The 17,970-nt window shown below is 37.2% G+C and overlaps 3 protein-coding genes across 9 annotated transcripts; 1 reads left to right on the plus strand and 2 right to left on the minus strand.

The window, feature by feature from the left end:
• The first annotated feature begins 795 nt into the window (after nucleotides 1-795).
• Nucleotides 796-5,388, plus strand: LOC119988537 (probable 3-hydroxyisobutyrate dehydrogenase, mitochondrial). 4 transcript variants are annotated; one of them, XR_005465624.1, is made up of 10 exons: nucleotides 796-1,011; nucleotides 2,010-2,098; nucleotides 2,223-2,337; nucleotides 2,995-3,145; nucleotides 3,359-3,441; nucleotides 3,946-4,041; nucleotides 4,223-4,365; nucleotides 4,561-4,628; nucleotides 4,824-4,903; nucleotides 5,004-5,388. XR_005465624.1 is itself a non-coding variant. In XM_038833601.1 (10 exons), exons 1-10 carry the CDS (start codon nucleotides 886-888, stop codon nucleotides 5,089-5,091), a joined length of 1,056 nt encoding a protein of 351 aa, XP_038689529.1. In that variant the 5' UTR covers nucleotides 817-885; the 3' UTR covers nucleotides 5,092-5,388. The 4 variants fall into 4 exon arrangements, 3 of the variants coding, with proteins under 3 accessions (XP_038689529.1, XP_038689531.1, XP_038689532.1); XM_038833601.1 differs by having other exon boundaries at nucleotides 817-1,011; nucleotides 4,544-4,628; XM_038833603.1 differs by having other exon boundaries at nucleotides 878-1,011; nucleotides 2,026-2,098; nucleotides 4,544-4,628.
• Nucleotides 5,389-5,815: 427 nt separating this feature from the next.
• Nucleotides 5,816-9,604, minus strand: LOC119988648. The gene is made up of 5 exons (XM_038833762.1): nucleotides 9,206-9,604; nucleotides 8,888-9,100; nucleotides 8,048-8,196; nucleotides 7,900-7,968; nucleotides 5,816-7,802 (listed from the first exon to the last, which is right to left on the minus strand). Exons 1-5 carry the CDS (start codon nucleotides 9,377-9,379, stop codon nucleotides 6,422-6,424), a joined length of 1,986 nt encoding a protein of 661 aa, XP_038689690.1. The 5' UTR covers nucleotides 9,380-9,604; the 3' UTR covers nucleotides 5,816-6,421.
• Nucleotides 9,605-10,206: 602 nt separating this feature from the next.
• On the minus strand, nucleotides 10,207-17,355 carry LOC119989754 (small RNA 2'-O-methyltransferase). Of its 4 annotated transcripts, none has more exons than XM_038835443.1 (10): nucleotides 17,076-17,355; nucleotides 16,110-16,382; nucleotides 15,160-15,249; nucleotides 14,020-14,477; nucleotides 13,680-13,919; nucleotides 12,671-13,572; nucleotides 12,347-12,498; nucleotides 12,157-12,273; nucleotides 11,827-11,964; nucleotides 10,207-10,828 (listed from the first exon to the last, which is right to left on the minus strand). In XM_038835443.1, exons 2-10 carry the CDS (start codon nucleotides 16,380-16,382, stop codon nucleotides 10,400-10,402), a joined length of 2,799 nt encoding a protein of 932 aa, XP_038691371.1. In that variant the 5' UTR covers nucleotides 17,076-17,355; the 3' UTR covers nucleotides 10,207-10,399. The 4 variants fall into 4 exon arrangements, with proteins under 4 accessions (XP_038691371.1, XP_038691370.1, XP_038691369.1 ...); XM_038835442.1 differs by having other exon boundaries at nucleotides 16,110-16,389; XM_038835441.1 differs by having other exon boundaries at nucleotides 16,110-16,449.
• Nucleotides 17,356-17,970: the final 615 nt, after the last annotated feature.

A 17,970-nucleotide genomic window follows, 5' to 3' on the forward strand; every position in this document is an offset into this window, starting at 1 on the left:
TCACGCTTCGATGTTTCGATTGTAATGAATATCAAATTCATGAAAGAAGAACAAAAGAAGAAATCTACGACAAGATTAATCAGTAGACTTACCAAAACAAGAACAATGATTTTACTCTGATAATAAGTGTGCCTTCCTAAAAAAAATTTTACTTACAATTAGGCCAGCAAAAGTTGCAGACGAACAGAGCAATATTGAGGGAAATGGATAGACTTCCTTTGTTCCTCACCTGATAAAAGTAAAACAGGGTACCATAATTGAGGGTACACGGATAGTCTTGCCAAACAGGGATAAGTCACCATACGTGGGGTGGCAGGGGTCTGCTGTAGTAAAAACTACAGCAGATCCCACTGTAGGTAATTTGGGTAGCAAAAAATTTTTATTTTATTTTGAAAAAATTATAGATGTGTAGTTTATGATCTAACGAATCCAACGATATATTTTTTGTTCGAAACAAAAATCAAATTCATCTTGATCCAGACACCGAATGTTTTGTGTTTATATCCGACGGTCTAAAATTGTTAAGCATTTTTCATATAGCATATGATTTTTGTTTTGAACAAAAAATATATCGTTGGATTCGTTAGATCATAAACTACACATTTATAATTTTTTCAAAATAAAATAAAATTTTTTTTCATCCCAAATTGTTATTACAGCGGGGCCTGCTGTAATTTTTTTACAGCAGAGCCCCGGCACCCCCATACGTGTGCCTGCCTCGCCTAATAAGGGATAAGTAGTGGATAGAATTATCCGTTGCATCAAACACGCTGATAGCACTGCCTTGGGCCCTTGGGAGTTTGGACATCTTGTTTTTCTCTGCCTTTAATTTTTTTTTAAAAAGGCCAAGAAGTAGAAGACAGGGCACTCTCTCACTCTGGGATCATGGCGATATGCAGAGCAAGGTCGCTGCTTTCTTTCTGCAAATACAAATCTACATACACAGATTTGTACTTTCGATCTATACCCTTATGGAGATACCATTCTTCAGGAGTCTCATCCCAGTTTGAGGCAAGCTTTTCTTCTATTAATCTTCAGTGTCCCTTACAGTTTTCTTGCTGAGTTAATGGTTTGGATCATTGGGTATTGGGAGTTAAACATAAGTGAAAGTTTTCTACTGGGTATGTGAAAGATTTCTGAGTTGGTTTCTTTTTGAAGTTCTTCGAGTACTTAAAGCAACGTAAGGCATTTTTTTTGCTAATTTTTTTCTGGAACAAATTATTTACGTTCAATTCAACTCATTGTAGGCTTTTTTCCTTGTGTTTTCATGACAACTTTCTGAGTGATTATTCTGTTCTTTTATGGATGAGCATATCATTGCTGTACGTGTCAAAGTTATCTGTGCCATAAAACCTATTCAGGACAAGCATTTTTCTTAAGTAGTTGTGAATTCCTTTGCTAGTTATTAAATCCTGTTAAGTTCATGACTAAATTTATGAGGGTTAGGATATATTGGCTCGAAAAGATAAATTAATCAAGGTATCTTATACCCCTTTGTTGCTAGTTGGTAGATAATATAATTGACTGGCCAATAACATAATCTGTACTAGTACAGAATGATTTCTGAAGAAAAGTTATAATTATGTGAAATAATGACTGGATCCTCGAATTTCTTTTATGAATTTGACCTCTAAATTATATTTATGAACGATGCAAAATAGCTGCTCAATTTTATTCAAGTCTTGAGTTTCAATTCAAAGGTTTCTACTCTACAACTAATCATAGCCCGGACACTTATACCTCATGTTTAGGCAATGAAAAACACCGACTTTAATGTATTCTTCAAATTATGGTAGTGTTGATAGAAAGGGTAATCATTGTGGCTATTTATGCCCTAAAAGATGCATATTGAAGCTGTTTGAGGTGATCATATATATTCTTAACTGATTGTTTCAACTCTAAAGAATCATTTGGGTTGGCTGAAAATGATTATGGTTGTCTTTTTTCTTGTATTTATTCTTTTGTCTGAACTTCCTTTCTCAAGCTTAGATTTCGTTAATGAATCTCAGGATGTTGGATTCATAGGGCTTGGAAATATGGGATCCAGGATGGCAAAGAATCTAATAAAAGCTGGATACAGACTGATTGTACATGACATGTAATGCATTTAATTCTTTTTCTCGCAATCATATCTTGGTGTAGGTGTAGATTGTCTGGCATCTGAAATATGAAAAAAAACCATATCTTTAATGTGAATCTCCACCTACTTGATGTCATTTCAGAAACCGTGATGTCATGAATATGTTCTCCAACATGGGAGCTTTCACAAAAGAAACACCAGCTGAAGTTGCAGAAGCTAGTGATGTTGTACTTACAATGTTGCCTTCATCATCTCATGTGAGTAATATGGCCATGTTTCTCTCGTTGCTTGACAATTTTTCCTTTTCGTTTCTCTATCCTTACCATTATAGCTAAATGGGTAAAACATCTTGATTCTTTTTCCAGAAAGTATCTATAACCCAGTCACGGATTCAATAAAGTATAAACATATGGTAATAAAATCAGTTTTCATGCCCGTGAATGGGTGGAGAGCAGGTATGAAAACAATGTTTCAAATTTGAACTGGGTTATCTTCCCATTTCATGCGAACCACGTGCTTTCCTTGGAACCTAAAATCTAAGTTAAAACATCACTGCTTGGCATCTCAGTAAGATGAATGTTTTACAGCCTAATGATAGTACGTTTACCTTTCTCAAGTCTCAGCCGGAGCCGTTCAAACCAGGTGTTGTTTCCTATTTGCCCATTGCTTATCCATTCAGGAATAAAAAAATGTATCATGACCATTCAGACATCTTAAAGATCATGTTGTTGAAATGTTATCACAATGTTTCTGCACATAGAAAATTAAGGAAGCTTATTGTCTCAGTAGACGGAGCACTTGAATAGCTAGGCAATAGAACTTGGTTCGAGTTTAGGTTGTTATTGACGCGAAGGTTTCTGTATCAGTTGGCTATTCGTAGATGCCAATTTTACTATTCTGCTCTAATTATGTAGGTGCTGGATGTCTACACTGGGCCAAATGGTTTGCTTTGTGGTGGGAATATCCTAAGGCCACGGTTAATGATAGATTCTTCTACAATTGACCCCCAAACATCAAGAAATCTTTCTGTGGCTGTATCAAATTGTACTTTAAAAGAAATGAAAGGTACCTCTGTGCAAATTAAAGTAGTACTAGTGTACTACTAATCAAACTACATGGTGAAGTATGTCGGACTTGTTACAATGGCTGTTGTGAGCGCTATATCTAATATTTCCTTAAATCTATTGCGACACACCCTATCTTATTTTTTTCCCTGAATCCATCTCTTACTTTATTTGTTTTCCATCTTGAGAGATTGAATAAATATTGTTTATACAGGTAACTGGGAGAGACCTACAATGTTGGATGCTCCTGTTTCTGGAGGTGTCGTTGCAGCAGATGCTGGTACACTTACTTTTATGGTAAGATTTTAGGTCTAATAACTCCCAAGTAAAATTTGTTTTACTTCATAACATTATGATTCCATTTCAGGGCTGCCAAAGTGTTGGGCAGTATAGCAACTGTATTTGAGATGACTAATAGAAAAGCTTGTTATTCTCATTTTCGTTTTGGAGAAACGTGGTGGCCAAACTCTAGCTTCTTCCTGCTGAGATGACTTGCAGTTCTGGCAGATTAGCCAGCTTTATATATGAATAATTGAATATTACTTGTGAAGTGTCAGCTCTCAAAATTTTGAATTATCTAATAATATTAGTATTATTTGTTTTACAAATATTCAAGTAAGATTTATGAATTCTTTTGTTTAGCATCATCTTTGGGTTGTCGCTACAAGGCATTAAGAATGGACAGTTTTAGTGGATGCCATTATAGGCAAGGCACAATGATGGTATCTTAAAATCATTCTAATTTTTTTTTTCCACTTTCATAGTTTACTGGACTAATGAACAAAAGGTTCATATATCCAGGTTGGTGGCTCTGAGGATGCTTACATGGCTGCCAAATCTTTATTACTCTCCATGGGCAAAAACACAGTTTACTGTGGCAGAGCAGGAACTGGCTCGGTTAGTTCTATACTTCTCAAACCAAAGATCTGAGTTTTTTCTTTCAAAAATTTTGGTATTTCATGTATTTATAACCAATGAGGAGGCTTGATGTTGTTTATACAGATCACGATGCCATAAAATAGCTTATAAAGATATTTGTTCTTTGTCTTGTGGAATGTGGTGGTGTTATCTTTTGTAGGCAGCAAAGGTTTGCAACAATGTAGCAATGGGTGTGAGTATGATTGGGGTGTCAGAAGCCCTTTCTCTTGGTCAGTCTCTGGGAATTTCAGCCAGTACTTTGACCAAGATATTCAACTCTTCTAGTGCTCGCTGCTGGAGTAGGTAATGCTTCTATACCTTAACTAATCTTCAAATCTATGGCTAAAATGAGGTATTCAAAAATCTTTAGTTGATCGTCCGTCTCCTAGTGGGGTTAGCACATTGATTGTTGCTTTGTGTGTAGATCAAATTTGCACATTGAAATAATTCATGATATCTAATGACATACCCAACATAATAGTGATACTTATAATCCAATCCCTGGAGTGATGGAAGGGGTGCCTTCTTCAAGGAATTATGATGGCGGGTTTGCATCCAAGCTCATGGTAAGTGGTCTCAACCTATTCAATCTTATATTTAAGTTAAACTATGATTTTCTTAAACTTATATTTCTTTGTTCCTTAGCAAGCTACGGATACTTAGTTTCGTCTTTTTTGGAGGATACTGCAATAAAAACTTCCTGCCTATTTTGTTTATTTTCTCTTCCTCCACTAGTTAATTTAATTTGTTATGTGATGTAGGCTAAAGACCTAAAACTTGCAGCAAAATCAGCGGAGGACGTCTCTCTAAAATGCCCTTTGACATCGCAAGCACTAGATATGTAAGTCCCTCTAACCATTCCACGTGATTGTTCCGCCAGATAGAGCTTCAAATGAGGTGGGAGATTACTGCGTTGTATTGAACCCACTGCTTCGTTGCAGATATGAAGGGCTCTGCTCGAATGGTCATGAAAACGAGGACTTCTCCTGTGTCTTCCGCCACTATTACTCCGGCAAGGATGAGATTTAGCTCAATCTCTTGGAGTCATTATCACCCCTCATTCCTGATAGTTATTCTCTGCTGAATTAAACGACGGATACCAGATGAGTTGCATCATTTGTTAGCCTCATGAGGAGAAGTCCTCACAATTAGCTTTCTGTCACAAACCTCTGCAGTTTCCTGTGTAGTACATTAGCCTGCTTAAACCTTTAGAAATGCAAACTCTTTCCTTCCTCTATTCAGGTAAAAATAATTTCCCCACAGCACATTATGAAGAACTGCAAGTAAAATTATCCTTTGCACTATCTTTGCATAAGTGCATAGCCATATGTTGCGTAATCTCCCACTCTCTCCGGCATCCACTGCCCCAAGAACACCGAGCCTGACGAGATTATAACATTAGCATCTGCCATCTTTTAATTTGTGAGGAATTTGATGACAATTGCTGCATCAAATATCATATAGACTCAGACACTCAGTTCACCAGAATTAGCTGGAGATTCTTCCACTCCAAGGATTATACTAGGATACATCAACCACTTACAAAGAGCTGTATAACAGGATTTACTATAACAATCCAGGAAATACAAGATCTTGAGCCCAGCATATGCCAGGCGCATCAAAGTTGATGACAGTAATATGAAAATACATCAATGCTGTCCAGAAAAAGAAGACCAACAATGTGTATAAATAGACTAGGATACATCAACCACTTACAAAGAGCTGTATAACAGGATTTACTATAACAATCCAGGAAATACAAGATCTTGAGCCCAGCATATGCCAGGCGCATCAAAGTTGATGACAGTGATATGAAAATACATCAATGCTGTCCAGAAAAAGAAGACCAACAATGTGTATAAATAGACTACCTGAAGTGAAAGGCCAAATGACAATGTAAGGTTCAGAAAGAATATCTATGCCATTTAACAGAGCAAGTCAACTTATGAAACTTCCAATCCTCCTTGGCTGAAAGGTTTTTTCTTCTGCTGCTCTATTGCACGCATCTAGGCAAATGGAACTATAGTGAAGTACATGAGCACACTAAAAATTATCATGGCTAAAAAGGGAGAGAAGCTTCAATCCACAGTGAACTTTCCTATGAAACATTACTATATGATCTATATTTACAATGCTAAATGGCAGAAGCATTTCAGTCAAAGGGAGAATAGGAAAATTATAGAACCCCAAACTAAAGCTTGTTCTTCAACACTCTTGTATTTATGAAGATGTTATAAATTCGACGCACATTTGAAATTCAAACTCACTGAACGGTAAATGCTGCTTTAGGACATATCAAACTGATACTTAGAAACAGCAGCATCCACAGAGACCATTTAATCTCAGGCAGAGTAAATCTTTAGCTCAGCTCATTATCAGGAGTAGGCGTTATGTCTCGGAAAACCTGCAACCTATTCCTCCTCTTTAAATCCGGGTTCTTCTCAAACGAACAAGAGCTTTCCTTCATAGAATGGTAACCATCAAAATTCAATCCCTTCTTTGCTTTTGGGGTTGCAGAATAGTAATCTGTTGATTCTGGCTCCCTGTTCTGTTCAAAACGCAAGGAGCGACGTGCGTCTGGTTTTCTTGATGAACCAAAATTCTCAGATGTAGCATAGCCATCTTTAAGATCAAATACTTCAAGCCTCTGAGATAGATTTTCTACGCGGTTCGAACTTCCATAAATCATGTTGATGTTTCTATTTTCATCATTGAACTGTTCTTCATATTTCCAGTCATTCACACACTCAGTTGAGTTTGTTCCACATAATTCTCTCTCTTCATCTTCTTCAACCATATCTGCCCAACTCTTCTTCTTTGAATCTTCCGATATATAATGATGTGCACTACTGGACTTCGGAGAGCATTGCTCTCCACCCCCAGGATGCTCATTCTGTGTTGTAATACTGCCAAAAACAATGTCAGAAGAATTCTGGTAACCGATTCTTTCCTTTTCGTGGGTCACCTGCACATAGTCACTGTTTTTCCATATAGTTTTCTTCCAGTCCCCTTTCACTTTAGGTTGTGAAATGGGTTCTGTGGCTGCATCATCTTTCAAATGAGCAAGCCTCCATGAGCAGTGTCTTGAATCTCCATTGGCAGCTGATGGCAATTCACTTTCAGATTCTTGCACTCTAACACATGATTTTTCACTGGTATAACCTTGTAAATGTCCATTGAAATTCTGAATCTTATGCGATGTTACACTTCCAGCATTTATCGTAGGCTCAAATGATAGTTTCCGATTCACACTTCCATCGACCTCTCCCCTTCTTGTACTTACCTGATCTCCTCCATTGAACCCCCATAAACATCTTTTTGGTTGTGTGTATAGCCCTTCCGAATCTTTTCTCATCAAAGCTGGTGAACTATATGCTCCCTTTTGCATAGAACTCATTTCTCCTGCAGTATTAGACCGATTTTCCTTCCATATGCTGCTGGCCAACCTTTCACATGAGTTTCCATCTGTAGGTGACATGAAGGATCTCCGGGGTTTCTTACCATAGCCATCTTCTTTTTCATGTGGATTTAATTCTAGCATTGATTGAGATTCCTTATCATTCAACATCTGAACAGCACGTTCAAAGGATTTAGCATAAGATTCATCCATCTCTTTGTTTCTGGAAGAAGCTCTGACAGACTCGAGCAAAGATTTTGCTTCTTTAACCCTGTTCATGTGCATCAAGCAGATTGCCAGATTGCATTCTTTGTTATTATCTAGCTCCTGAAGCAGCGCTTTCCTGATAGAGGATACGATCAAAATTATAAAGTACTGTTTCTGGGAAAAAAAAAAAAAAGGCTCCGCAATACACAAACAGGTTAATGGCAGGAATTAACCTGTAATGCTGTTCAGCAAGTCCGTAATTGTGTTGCTGCAAGTAAGCCCAGGCCAAGTTCCCCAGTATCCTGCAGTTTTATGGGGGAAAACTCAGACAAGAGATATGTACCACAAGTAAGAAGAAACAAAAAAGAATGTGATATACACCTTGATCTCTCTTGTTCAATAGTTATTTGAATCTTTCTCCCTTGGGACCTTGAGACCTTTGTCCTCTTCCCACCAAAAGCTATACCTTCTTCGATCAGCCTCAGCTTCCCCTGAAGCATTTCAATCTCTTCTTCGACCCTTCCAGACCTCTGCAAACAAAGGAAACATGTCACCAAGCATATCATGGGATCTCTGTAAGATTACATCAATTCAGTGCAGTCAACATAGCCACATGCCAAGATTTGTTGCCCATTCCTAGACACAAAACATGGCGTAAGAGGATGCCACAACAATTCTATCCTTGCTTTATTTCCTTCTAAATTGTAAACATTACAAAACATAGAGCCCCACCAGACATTCGGCAAGTATCAAAAACCAAGCTTTAATCAATCGTAGTTAAAATGAATCTTCCTGTATCTAAAATTGATCCCTCCCAAGTACCATATGCAACAAGGTGATGGAACAGACAATCCTAAAGAAAATATGCATTCTCAAAGCACTGACTGATGAACTGCCACTTCCCACATAGGATTTCAATCTGATGCTATTACTTGTGCATGTTTAAGACACTTCATCTGCAACTTTTTAAGCCGAATTTTTTTGGACTAAACCTTTGATGATGATGATGATGATGATGATGAATTAATGAACTTCTTGATGGGTCTATGAAAGAACCGCAAGAACCAATTCTATGACATCTAATTTCCATTTGTGGAACACCTCGTTTAAATTGGAATCAACAATAGAACCTTTGCTTAAACTTTTCATTATTTGTTCAAAAGAGAAACATCTCATGTTAAGCACATTATAATTGTAAACGGAAGCTAATTGTGGGTTTACCTTATAGAGTTCAATAAGCACATTATCAATAGATTCTTGAGATTCATAGGGGCAGAGATGACGGAAAGATTTGATAGCCTCAATTGCCTCATCTGATCGATCCAACTGTTTCATGGAAACTGCCATGTCTTTGAGTGCACTGTCAACACGATCCCCAGCATTTATAGCTGCCCAGAACATAGAAATTGCCCTACTTGGGTCCTTCTCTATCAACTGTCACAAAAATTGAAAATCAATAAAGAACGCCGATGTTAATAGCTTAAAACCCAAGAAGTGGAAAAGAAGAGAAGAGGGAGTGAATAAAGTACGCATGAGAACCTGGGCATGTTTGGCTCTGACATATGGAGAATCACCAGAGGGAACCTTGTGAACAACATGAAAAAGATCTTTCTTCACGTTTTTCCCCTCCGTCATCGACTTTTCTGGAGGAACAGTCGTCCTCGACTTCAGAGTCGCCGGTGGGGTGTAGAATCCCCTCCCCTGAAAACTCATTCTCACTTTCTCAAGAAATTCCTTCTACCCTTTTCAAGAATTCCCGTGAAAAGACTTTCTCTTGGGGCAAAATTACAGCTTTACAATGTTTTTGCGATAAGAAAGCAGAAAGCAATGCCTCTTTTCATGATTTTTGAGACAGAAAGACTTGTTCTTTCTTTGGGGGGATGTAATGTTTGGGAAGAGGTGTTTACGAGAGAATCTTAAAGAAAGAAGAGAAGGCGATGATGACTATGAATGAAAAAAAGCGAATTTTTGTGAAAAAGAACTAGCCGTTTCCGTTTTATAATTACTAGCCGTTGGGGACTTTACGGCACGTGAGTTCTCACGTGCCTTTTTTTTTGTGTAAAAACATTTATCTATAATCTGAATTCATTTTCTTTCAACAATTTTTCTTCTTTCTGAAACGGTGTTGTGGGGAGATTCGAGTCCTGATCACCAAGTGATACACACCATCCTTATCAATCCAACTAATGGCTCGGATGTACATCAAATTTGGAAAATTTGGCCTATTGCATCTTTTTGGAAAATTTTTGTTTTTATATTTATTGATCACCAAGTAATACACACCGTCCTTATCACTTCAACTAATGACTCGGATGTATATCAAATTTTGAAAATTTTGGCCTATTGCATCATTTTGGAAAATTTTTATTTTTATTTTTATATTTATATTTCTTGAGCATTTTCAAGAGTTGTAGACCAATTTTTGGATTGAATAACATGAACCTTTCAAGAGATATTGAGACCTACTTCATCAAGAAACCCCAAGTGAAAAAGGCATGCATTAAAAAGTAGCAAGAACTTCAGAAACCAATCCCAGAAAATGTAACCAATGATCATTAGATTTCTTTAAGAGATGAGGATAAAATGTCTAGCCAAATCAAGAAATTACCATTTTTTTAAAACTGGGTACTAAATAAAAATTAGCAGGTTAGAGCTGAGATTGTTGGCCTTTCTATGCCAACATTTTTGTTCATGCTATCTACTGTCAAAAACCAGAAACTTAACCTATATATTCTATTCCCTATGCCACTCCCATATAACTTTGTAGCATTCTGCAGCATCTTCGTGCAGAGAAACATTATCCGGAGACTGGAGTGGCCTTCTAAATAGAGCAATCTGAGAAGCAAACCCGGGTTCAACATCGCCTGAACCACCAACTCCGCTGAACTCCACAGTGTAACCGTTTGTTGTGGCTAATTCAGAAGCCCATCGATTGAACTGCTCTCTAGTCCATTCAAACTTGTGATCATGATTTCGAAATTTAGGAGCTTGTGACGGGGTTTTCTCTTCTGGATCCTCCTCTTGCCCGTTGATGTTAGACGCCTGGAGTATCACATTGTACTCGTAATTTGGGGTTGAAACGATAAGAATCTTGGGACGAAATGAGCTTAACACCACATCACCAAACAAATAGGCCTGATCTTCTTCCATGTGTTCAATCACCTGAAATGTCAACTGGTGTTTAGATTTGAAAAGGTACATAAGAAAAAACTGCTATACAATTATGTATTCTGCATTTTATCGGCCACAGTAACTTAGAAAGTCTATGCCATTTCAGATAGTTAGCGTAGAACGAAGCAGTAGTAACCAGATTAGATGGCCTCCAATAGCCAGTACAGCGATGAGAAAAATTTACAGAACTTCAGATATGCAAATCCAAGTTCGGAATTTGATGCTATCAGTGATTCGGTCTAAAAGAATTTATCAAAAATATCCTCCCTAGCAAGAGATGCAAGGAGAAAAAAACATCTATGACAAGCAAAACAAGAAAATCCAAGGCAAGGCAGATAAATATACACATGTTGTGGGTACCTTGTATCACAGCCTACGATAGAACATAGGACTTTGTTACCCAAGTGGCAAAAAGAACTTACAGCACTTGTCTTTACCAGGTATTCTTGGTTTTAGTATCTATTATATAGGATTATATCCACATGGCAACATTTGCAACAAAAATCTTTATTTGAAATGAAATAATATCCAACTTAAATCTTCGTTTTGACTTTAATTAACTGTGGTTTCAAGAGAACTCGGCTTTATCAATAAACCTTTACGTTTCCTTCCCACATTTTACACATTGAAAAATTGTATCTTACGCAAAAGACAACGACGGAAACATGCTGACTATGACATATTGACATTAAAAAAAAAAAAAAAAAAACTCACTTCAACTTTCAACATAAAATGTGTGGCTCCTCTGATATGTGGGGAAGCAACATATTATTGCAAAAACTTTCAATACTCAAGCATCAAGATAAAGAGGAGAATAAACCGCCAACTTAATCACAACACAAGCAGCATGTGAATTATTTAACTGAAGTACATATCATAGCCAAAGAGCCTGAAAATAGTATATAAAAGTGAAAATCGGTATGGAACAATTGAAGCATTAGCCAACAATTGACTCCTTGAGGAAAGGGCTGAGAAGGGGAATACAGTACCTCTAAGCAAGTTCCAATATCAAATCCAAACAATCGAGAATCAAAATCTGTGATTGAACCGTCATAGAGGACTGCAGACTTGATGCCAACACAAGGTACATCAGCATCTGACTTTGTGCCTAGTTTTGAATGAAGGATCTGCAGTAAATGATTCCATGATTAGTAGCTGAATATTTAAACAAGGAAATAAAATCTCAGTTGGAAGAATAGACAATACTTTCCCATCTACATAGCAGCATTTACACAAATCTTGCAAGTAATGATTGTAGCCGAAAAAGTCAAATTTTAGGTTTAGCAATAGAAGACTCAGTGGTTGTAGATGGTTCAGACCTTTGCAGCTCGGCTGAGACCTTTCAGCGATATGTCAACACCAACAATCTTCTCCAGAGAAGTTGTATAGCCTAACAAAGAACTCAATAAACTTCCAGAGCCACATCCAAAATCAACCTGCAAAAGACAGTGAGCTAAAAGAATCTGATTGCAATACCAATAATCAGTAAATAAGAAACATGGAACGTACCAAAGTATTGGCACAAGATTCTTTAACATGTTTCACTGCATATTCCACTCGCTGGTTTGAAAGAGGGGGACTAAAAAGTGCCTGTTCCATTCTTTCCTCCAAGGGTTCTGTGATGCGTAACAATGTAATACGGTACTCCAAGCAGCAGATTTCTACCCAAATAGAGAGGAAGTAAAGGTAACGCTAGTCAGATATCATAGCCAACATTAAAAGCACAAAGAAATATAAGAACAAGAATTAAAGTAGCATCCATGATAAAATTTATTGATTACTTTTGGGGAATGACGAATAAAATAGCTGATATCAGAAGAGGGAGCAACTCACTTGAATCCAACAAATAAAGAGTTGTTGCAGAGTCAGCAGCTGCACCTAAGACAAGTTCTTGAGAGGGTACATTTATATTGAAACAAGCAGAATGGCCAACAGACAACTGTGTCACAACTGTTTCAAGTTGAGGAATCACTGTACCATTCCCCATCTCAAATTCAAACTCATCATTACTTTCTAGATGCACATTCACATTTTCACCTTCTGCGATCAGGAACACAGAATAACTTATACACAATAAGGATCCACTCAAAGGACAGACTCCACAATCTCGACCTTCTATACTCAAAGTGCAAACTCCAGATCCTGCCACAGTATCTTTTGATACGTGGAAAATTCCTTGAATCTCACCGTTCTCAACGTTGGGAGCCGGTTGGCACAACACAAACACTTCAAGAAAGTTTTTGGTACAGAAGCGAATGTCAAGGGCATCAGCCCATTGGTTTAGCTTCTCTAAAGGAATACCAGTAAAATATGCATTTAACCATGTAAGAACTTTCAAAGAAACATTATGGACAGAATCATTCTGCTTCTTATAAATTTCCTTAGGCGAACAATGTATCAACCAGTCCTGAGACTTAGAAAATATTTTCACTTCACACCTAAATGAGCTTTCAGATCTTAATGATTGAGACAGTTTTATCTCATCTTCAGCCGGCTCAATAACCTTCGGTTTCTTGAGTGATCTTGATGACTCAGATATTTCTTTTGAAGGTACGTTCAGAAAAGAGAAGACAGGCTCGGATAGCCGGTGCCGACGGCAGAACATGGAAAGGATTTCCTTTGGGAAGCAGCCCCTCCAATTTGTCTTCATACTGAAAACAGAGGGCAGCTCAGCTGTAAGTATTGCCTCCCTAGACAACTTGTAAATTCCACTTGGTGTCTTACCTATAAGCATCCTGTGTATGCACATCCCAATATAATTAAAATAAGCAAAATTTTAAGGTTTTCAATAATGAATTACCCGATAAACAAGTCAAATTTTGTGCGCAAAGTGAGTATAGACCTGTAATACAATCGCAAGGACATATCTTCAGAGAAAAGATCCTTGGACCTCCACGTGTATCCAACAGATGCCATTATTGCATCACCATATATATCCTGACCACAGATGTAACTCGCCCTTGCATTTAAAGATCCTTCAGAATGAAGTTTCACATGTAAATGATCGGATGACAGATCCAACAGAAATGGTTCAGGAGCAGCAAAGTAAAATCTTGTATCGGAAGAACCTTTTCCAATATTCCTGATGGGGAGAGAAAGTTAGTTTACAATTTTAAAACAATTCATACACAGAAAGAAAGTGAAATCCATGGAGATTTCACTAGAGTAAAGCTTCCACTTACTTTGACACCAGAACCTTGCTGGCTTCTGTTAAACCAAGTTTTTGTGCAATAACGTCCATGTAGTATCCACTTGAGGACATGTTTAGAGTTACTGGCTGAACGGTTTTCTCCAATGAATAAGGAACATGTAAAGCTTCAACCAATATGGTTTCAGGAGAAACAGATTCCTCAATAGTTGATGATTCGATGATCTCGGTTGGGTATGGATTTTTTCTCTTAATTGAAAGTTGCCCGTTTGAAGTGACAACAAACTCGGTTAATTTTGCAGCAGCCCTCATAATAAATGAGATGACCATGAAGAGATTCGAGTCTGCCTTAGGATTAATCAATCTACATAAATTACTTATTTTTGCATCACACACAGCAGTGACAGAAACAGGAATGGAACCATAAAGATCACCATCTCTCCGCAAAGCTGCTCTGAAGTGACCACCAAGTGGATGGAGGGATGGAAGGAACTTAACCATCAACAAAAATGTCAGTCCAACTATTGTATGAGCGATAACAATCAAAATGCATGATGCCATAAAAAATTTGAAATCTGAATAAGTTGATAGCAGATGCGCTTGCTATACAAAGCCACAGTTCGACAAGAAAAAGTTTTTCAAAATCATAAAATGGTCAAAATTATCCAATGAAAAACTGAGAAGTGTCCGAAAGCAAGAGTAAATGAAAATTACAGCAACAAAATGTTGGAGAGCAAGAACGGGGATGTACAGATGGAAAAATCAGGTCGTAAGTATATTAACTGTGGAGGTTACAACAATTGAACAGTAAACAATATCAAACTAATGCAATTATGAATAAAGAAGCACTTAAGTTCCCAATACACCGACAAAAAAGGTTTTTCTCTCCCTTTTGAAAGGGGCTGCTTGTTCCCTTTTGTCCTTTCCAAAGCTTTTTTTCCTCTACCTGAATAGGCCTATTTTTCTTTTGCTGGTTGTCCATTATGAGTAACTGTTTCCTTCTCTTATGGGACCTGCTTGTTCTTTTTTTCATTTTCAAAGCTTTACTCCTTCACTTATTTTTTTGCCTTTTAGCATAGAAAAAAGAGTGTGATATCATACAATCAATATGCGAGAATTTTCTTTTCTTACTCCGAAGAATGATATGCATATATAATGAAAAATCAAAACCAACCTCATCAGAAAACAAATGCGACACACGAGCAATTAAACCATCCCATGCATCCTCGACAGAGGGACTATCTGTAGCTGGTTTGATGCCCAGCTGCGCCAGAAAAACAGATAAGCGAATTTTTATATCCAAGAGAAAGCAGCTTAGAAGACTAGGGGCATGCCAATTTCAACAGAGTACTCAACCTTCGAACTTGCAGAGTGATGCTTATAACTTTCTAATTTCTAATATTCTTTGACAATATAACATACCATGCCTTTAATGGACTATTCAATTGATCTTTGGAATGATAGCAACTACGAGAAACTCATTTGAGGAAGCATGCATAGAATGCAAATAATTTATTTTTCAACCAGTAGGATTCATTCATAAAAACTTGTTTATTCAGATGAAAATTAGAAGCAGTAGCAAGGTCAGCAGAAGAATACCATTGACATTGAAAAGATCTATATTAAGGAAGCATCATAAATCATAATTTTCAAATAACTAATAGCTAGCTATTTAAGATACAGCATCATGATTTGAAACCTACGTGGAATTAAACATGTTTCTCAACACTGTGAGCTTCTCGTGCTCAATTCCAACATTAATATCTCTGATCTCTGAAATTTTCAATCATTAAGAATAAAACAATAGCAATGAGTGCAGTTGTTAATAATTGTTGTTTGCCCTTTTCAAATGCAAACAGACACAACTTAAGCTGGAGTTTAGAATTCGATCATGTCCCTCTTGCGACAAAGTTCAAAGATATGATATTCACCCATAAAATGTCTTGATTTATAAATGATAGAAATTAAGATGTATGTGTACACCACTTACATGTGACTTCACCGTTCCATTCCTATTGTTCTAAACAAGTAAGCATCAGCTCAATCAAGGATGCAACTCTTGTTGAAAATTCAATAAGAAAACAATCCTAATGATGGCCATTTGAGTAAAGATAGGTGGCAGACCTTTTCTAACGCCATCTCAGCAGCAGATTGCTCAGCATCTTTTTTCTTCTTGAAACTTTCGGAAACGACCGAAAATTCAGGAAGCTGCAAGTGGCAGCGGTAAAGACAGGGGCCCTTTTGTGGGATTACCAATCCAGGGCAGTCAATTTGAACGGGCTCTTGTACTTCCTCAACCTTGTAGCACGCATTGGTTCCAAATTTCTGGTGTATAATAGCCTTGGGTGTAATGGTTACCTTTCTCACAGCTACAGCTGAAGGGTCTCCAGTTTCCATCTGTACCCTTCAGTTGTTTGAATCAATATATTGAGCACAAAAAATCAGCAAAATGCTAATTTATCACCTACATAAAACGAAATGACAAATCAAATCAATTCAAAGCATAAGTCATTCTGGAAAAACCTAATTGTCCATAAAAACCTGCCAATCCATATCACAAAGTTCGTAATGTGACACTCTCCAACTCCAAGTAGAACAATGTAGAAATATATACATGAGTTCATGTGTGCCTTAAAAGTCAGCAACAAAAATACTTGCCTGCATCATTTGTAGGACTAACAAATTACACGCACACTTAACCAATTTATTATAGTCTCAATATATGATCAATTTGCACTAGAAATCACTGATCAGGTTATTAAGGTACTATTAGGTTTTTCTTCTGATCCTCTTCTGCTAATTTGGGGGAATCCCATATAGATAAGGACATGGCACGAATCAGATAAAGAACTTGAAAGCAAATTTAAGTGTAGAAATTAAGCAATGACACAAGAACAACGAAAAAGAAAATGAAAGAAATGAAATTGGCGAAGTTAATTAAACAATAACAATAAGAACTAACACACAAAATACTCCAAATAAAAAACCCAAGCACTGAAGAGAAAACTCAACAAAAAAGAAAAATCATAAGCGGTTCAAATATTCAAAGGCGAAAACTTTATGTAATGTACAGCAATCGAAGAGACATACCTCTCTGCGTGCAATGTATCACAGGTTCACACTATGCGAGAGGAAAGAGATGATATTGTCTGATTAGTGTGCATGTGAGTGTGGGTTTTGGGGGTTCATGTACAGAGGGAGAGGGAGAGGCAGAGGAGGGAAATTCCAAACGAAACCCTCCACCTACTCAACGTCTCACAGGTTCACAAGACGAAAGATATGATCTTGTCTGTTTTGCATGCTGTGAGTGTGGGTTTTGGGGGGTTATGTACAGAGGGAGAGGAGAGGGAGGGAGAGAGGCAGACGAGGAAAATTCCACCCCCAATTCTTAGTTCTTACTTATAAAAAGACAATCCTTTCACACTTTTCAATTTGTCCATGTGTACCAATAGAAATTCATTATTTGTCCATATCACCACGACACATCTTATACTTTCCACATTATCAAAAGGGACCAGTAATGAAAATGCCCCTTTACTTACAAAAAATGATCAGACAGACTTCTCTACTTTTTTTCCATGCCAGCAAAGCCCCTCTATTATGAAAAATGGATTGATGTTTTTTCGAAGGGCTAACGTGGTCCCGTTTTCATAATAGAGGAGTTTCGTTGGCATCAAAAAAATATAGGAGTCTAGTTGACCCTTTTTTATAAGTAGAATGGCATTTTCGTTACTTGTCCCTTATCAAAACCCACCCACCAACCCTAAGAACAACTCCAAAAGGAGTACTAAATGGGGGTGCTATATGGATTTAACTATCAAAACAAAAGTTACAAAATCATCACAAGAGAGTGCAATATTTGATGTGCTAAAATAAATGTTTTAGCTAAGGCTGTTAAAAAAAATGTCAAATTGAATAGACCACTAAATCGGTTATTGACAAATTTATGTTAGAACCAATCGAAAAAATGATCAAACCCCCAATA

The sequence above is a fragment of the Tripterygium wilfordii genome, chromosome 21 (assembly GCF_013401445.1).
Source record: "Tripterygium wilfordii isolate XIE 37 chromosome 21, ASM1340144v1, whole genome shotgun sequence".
Taxonomy (NCBI): Eukaryota; Viridiplantae; Streptophyta; class Magnoliopsida; order Celastrales; family Celastraceae; genus Tripterygium; species Tripterygium wilfordii.

Bases quoted from the DNA above. Each gene is read 5' to 3' on its own strand.
- LOC119988537 (XM_038833601.1), top strand. From the start codon at position 886: ATGGCGATATGCAGAGCAAGGTCGCTGCTTTCTTTCTGCAAATACAAA. The intron at 3,442-3,945 runs GTAAGATTTTAG...TCATATATCCAG, and splicing joins CTGGTACACTTACTTTTATG to GTTGGTGGCTCTGAGGATGC. The intron at 4,629-4,823 runs GTAAGTGGTCTC...TATGTGATGTAG, and splicing joins GGTTTGCATCCAAGCTCATG to GCTAAAGACCTAAAACTTGC.
- LOC119988648 (XM_038833762.1), bottom strand. From the start codon at position 9,379: ATGAGTTTTCAGGGGAGGGGATTCTACACCCCACCGGCGACTCTGAAG. The intron at 8,197-8,887 runs GTAAACCCACAA...CTTTGTTTGCAG, and splicing joins TGCTTATTGAACTCTATAAG to AGGTCTGGAAGGGTCGAAGA. The intron at 7,803-7,899 runs GTTAATTCCTGC...ATCCTCTATCAG, and splicing joins CTTGCTGAACAGCATTACAG to GAAAGCGCTGCTTCAGGAGC.
- LOC119989754 (XM_038835443.1), bottom strand. From the start codon at position 16,382: ATGGAAACTGGAGACCCTTCAGCTGTAGCTGTGAGAAAGGTAACCATT. The intron at 13,573-13,679 runs GTCTATACTCAC...GTGCATACACAG, and splicing joins TCCTTGCGATTGTATTACAG to GATGCTTATAGGTAAGACAC. The intron at 11,965-12,156 runs GTCTGAACCATC...CATTTACTGCAG, and splicing joins GTCTCAGCCGAGCTGCAAAG to ATCCTTCATTCAAAACTAGG.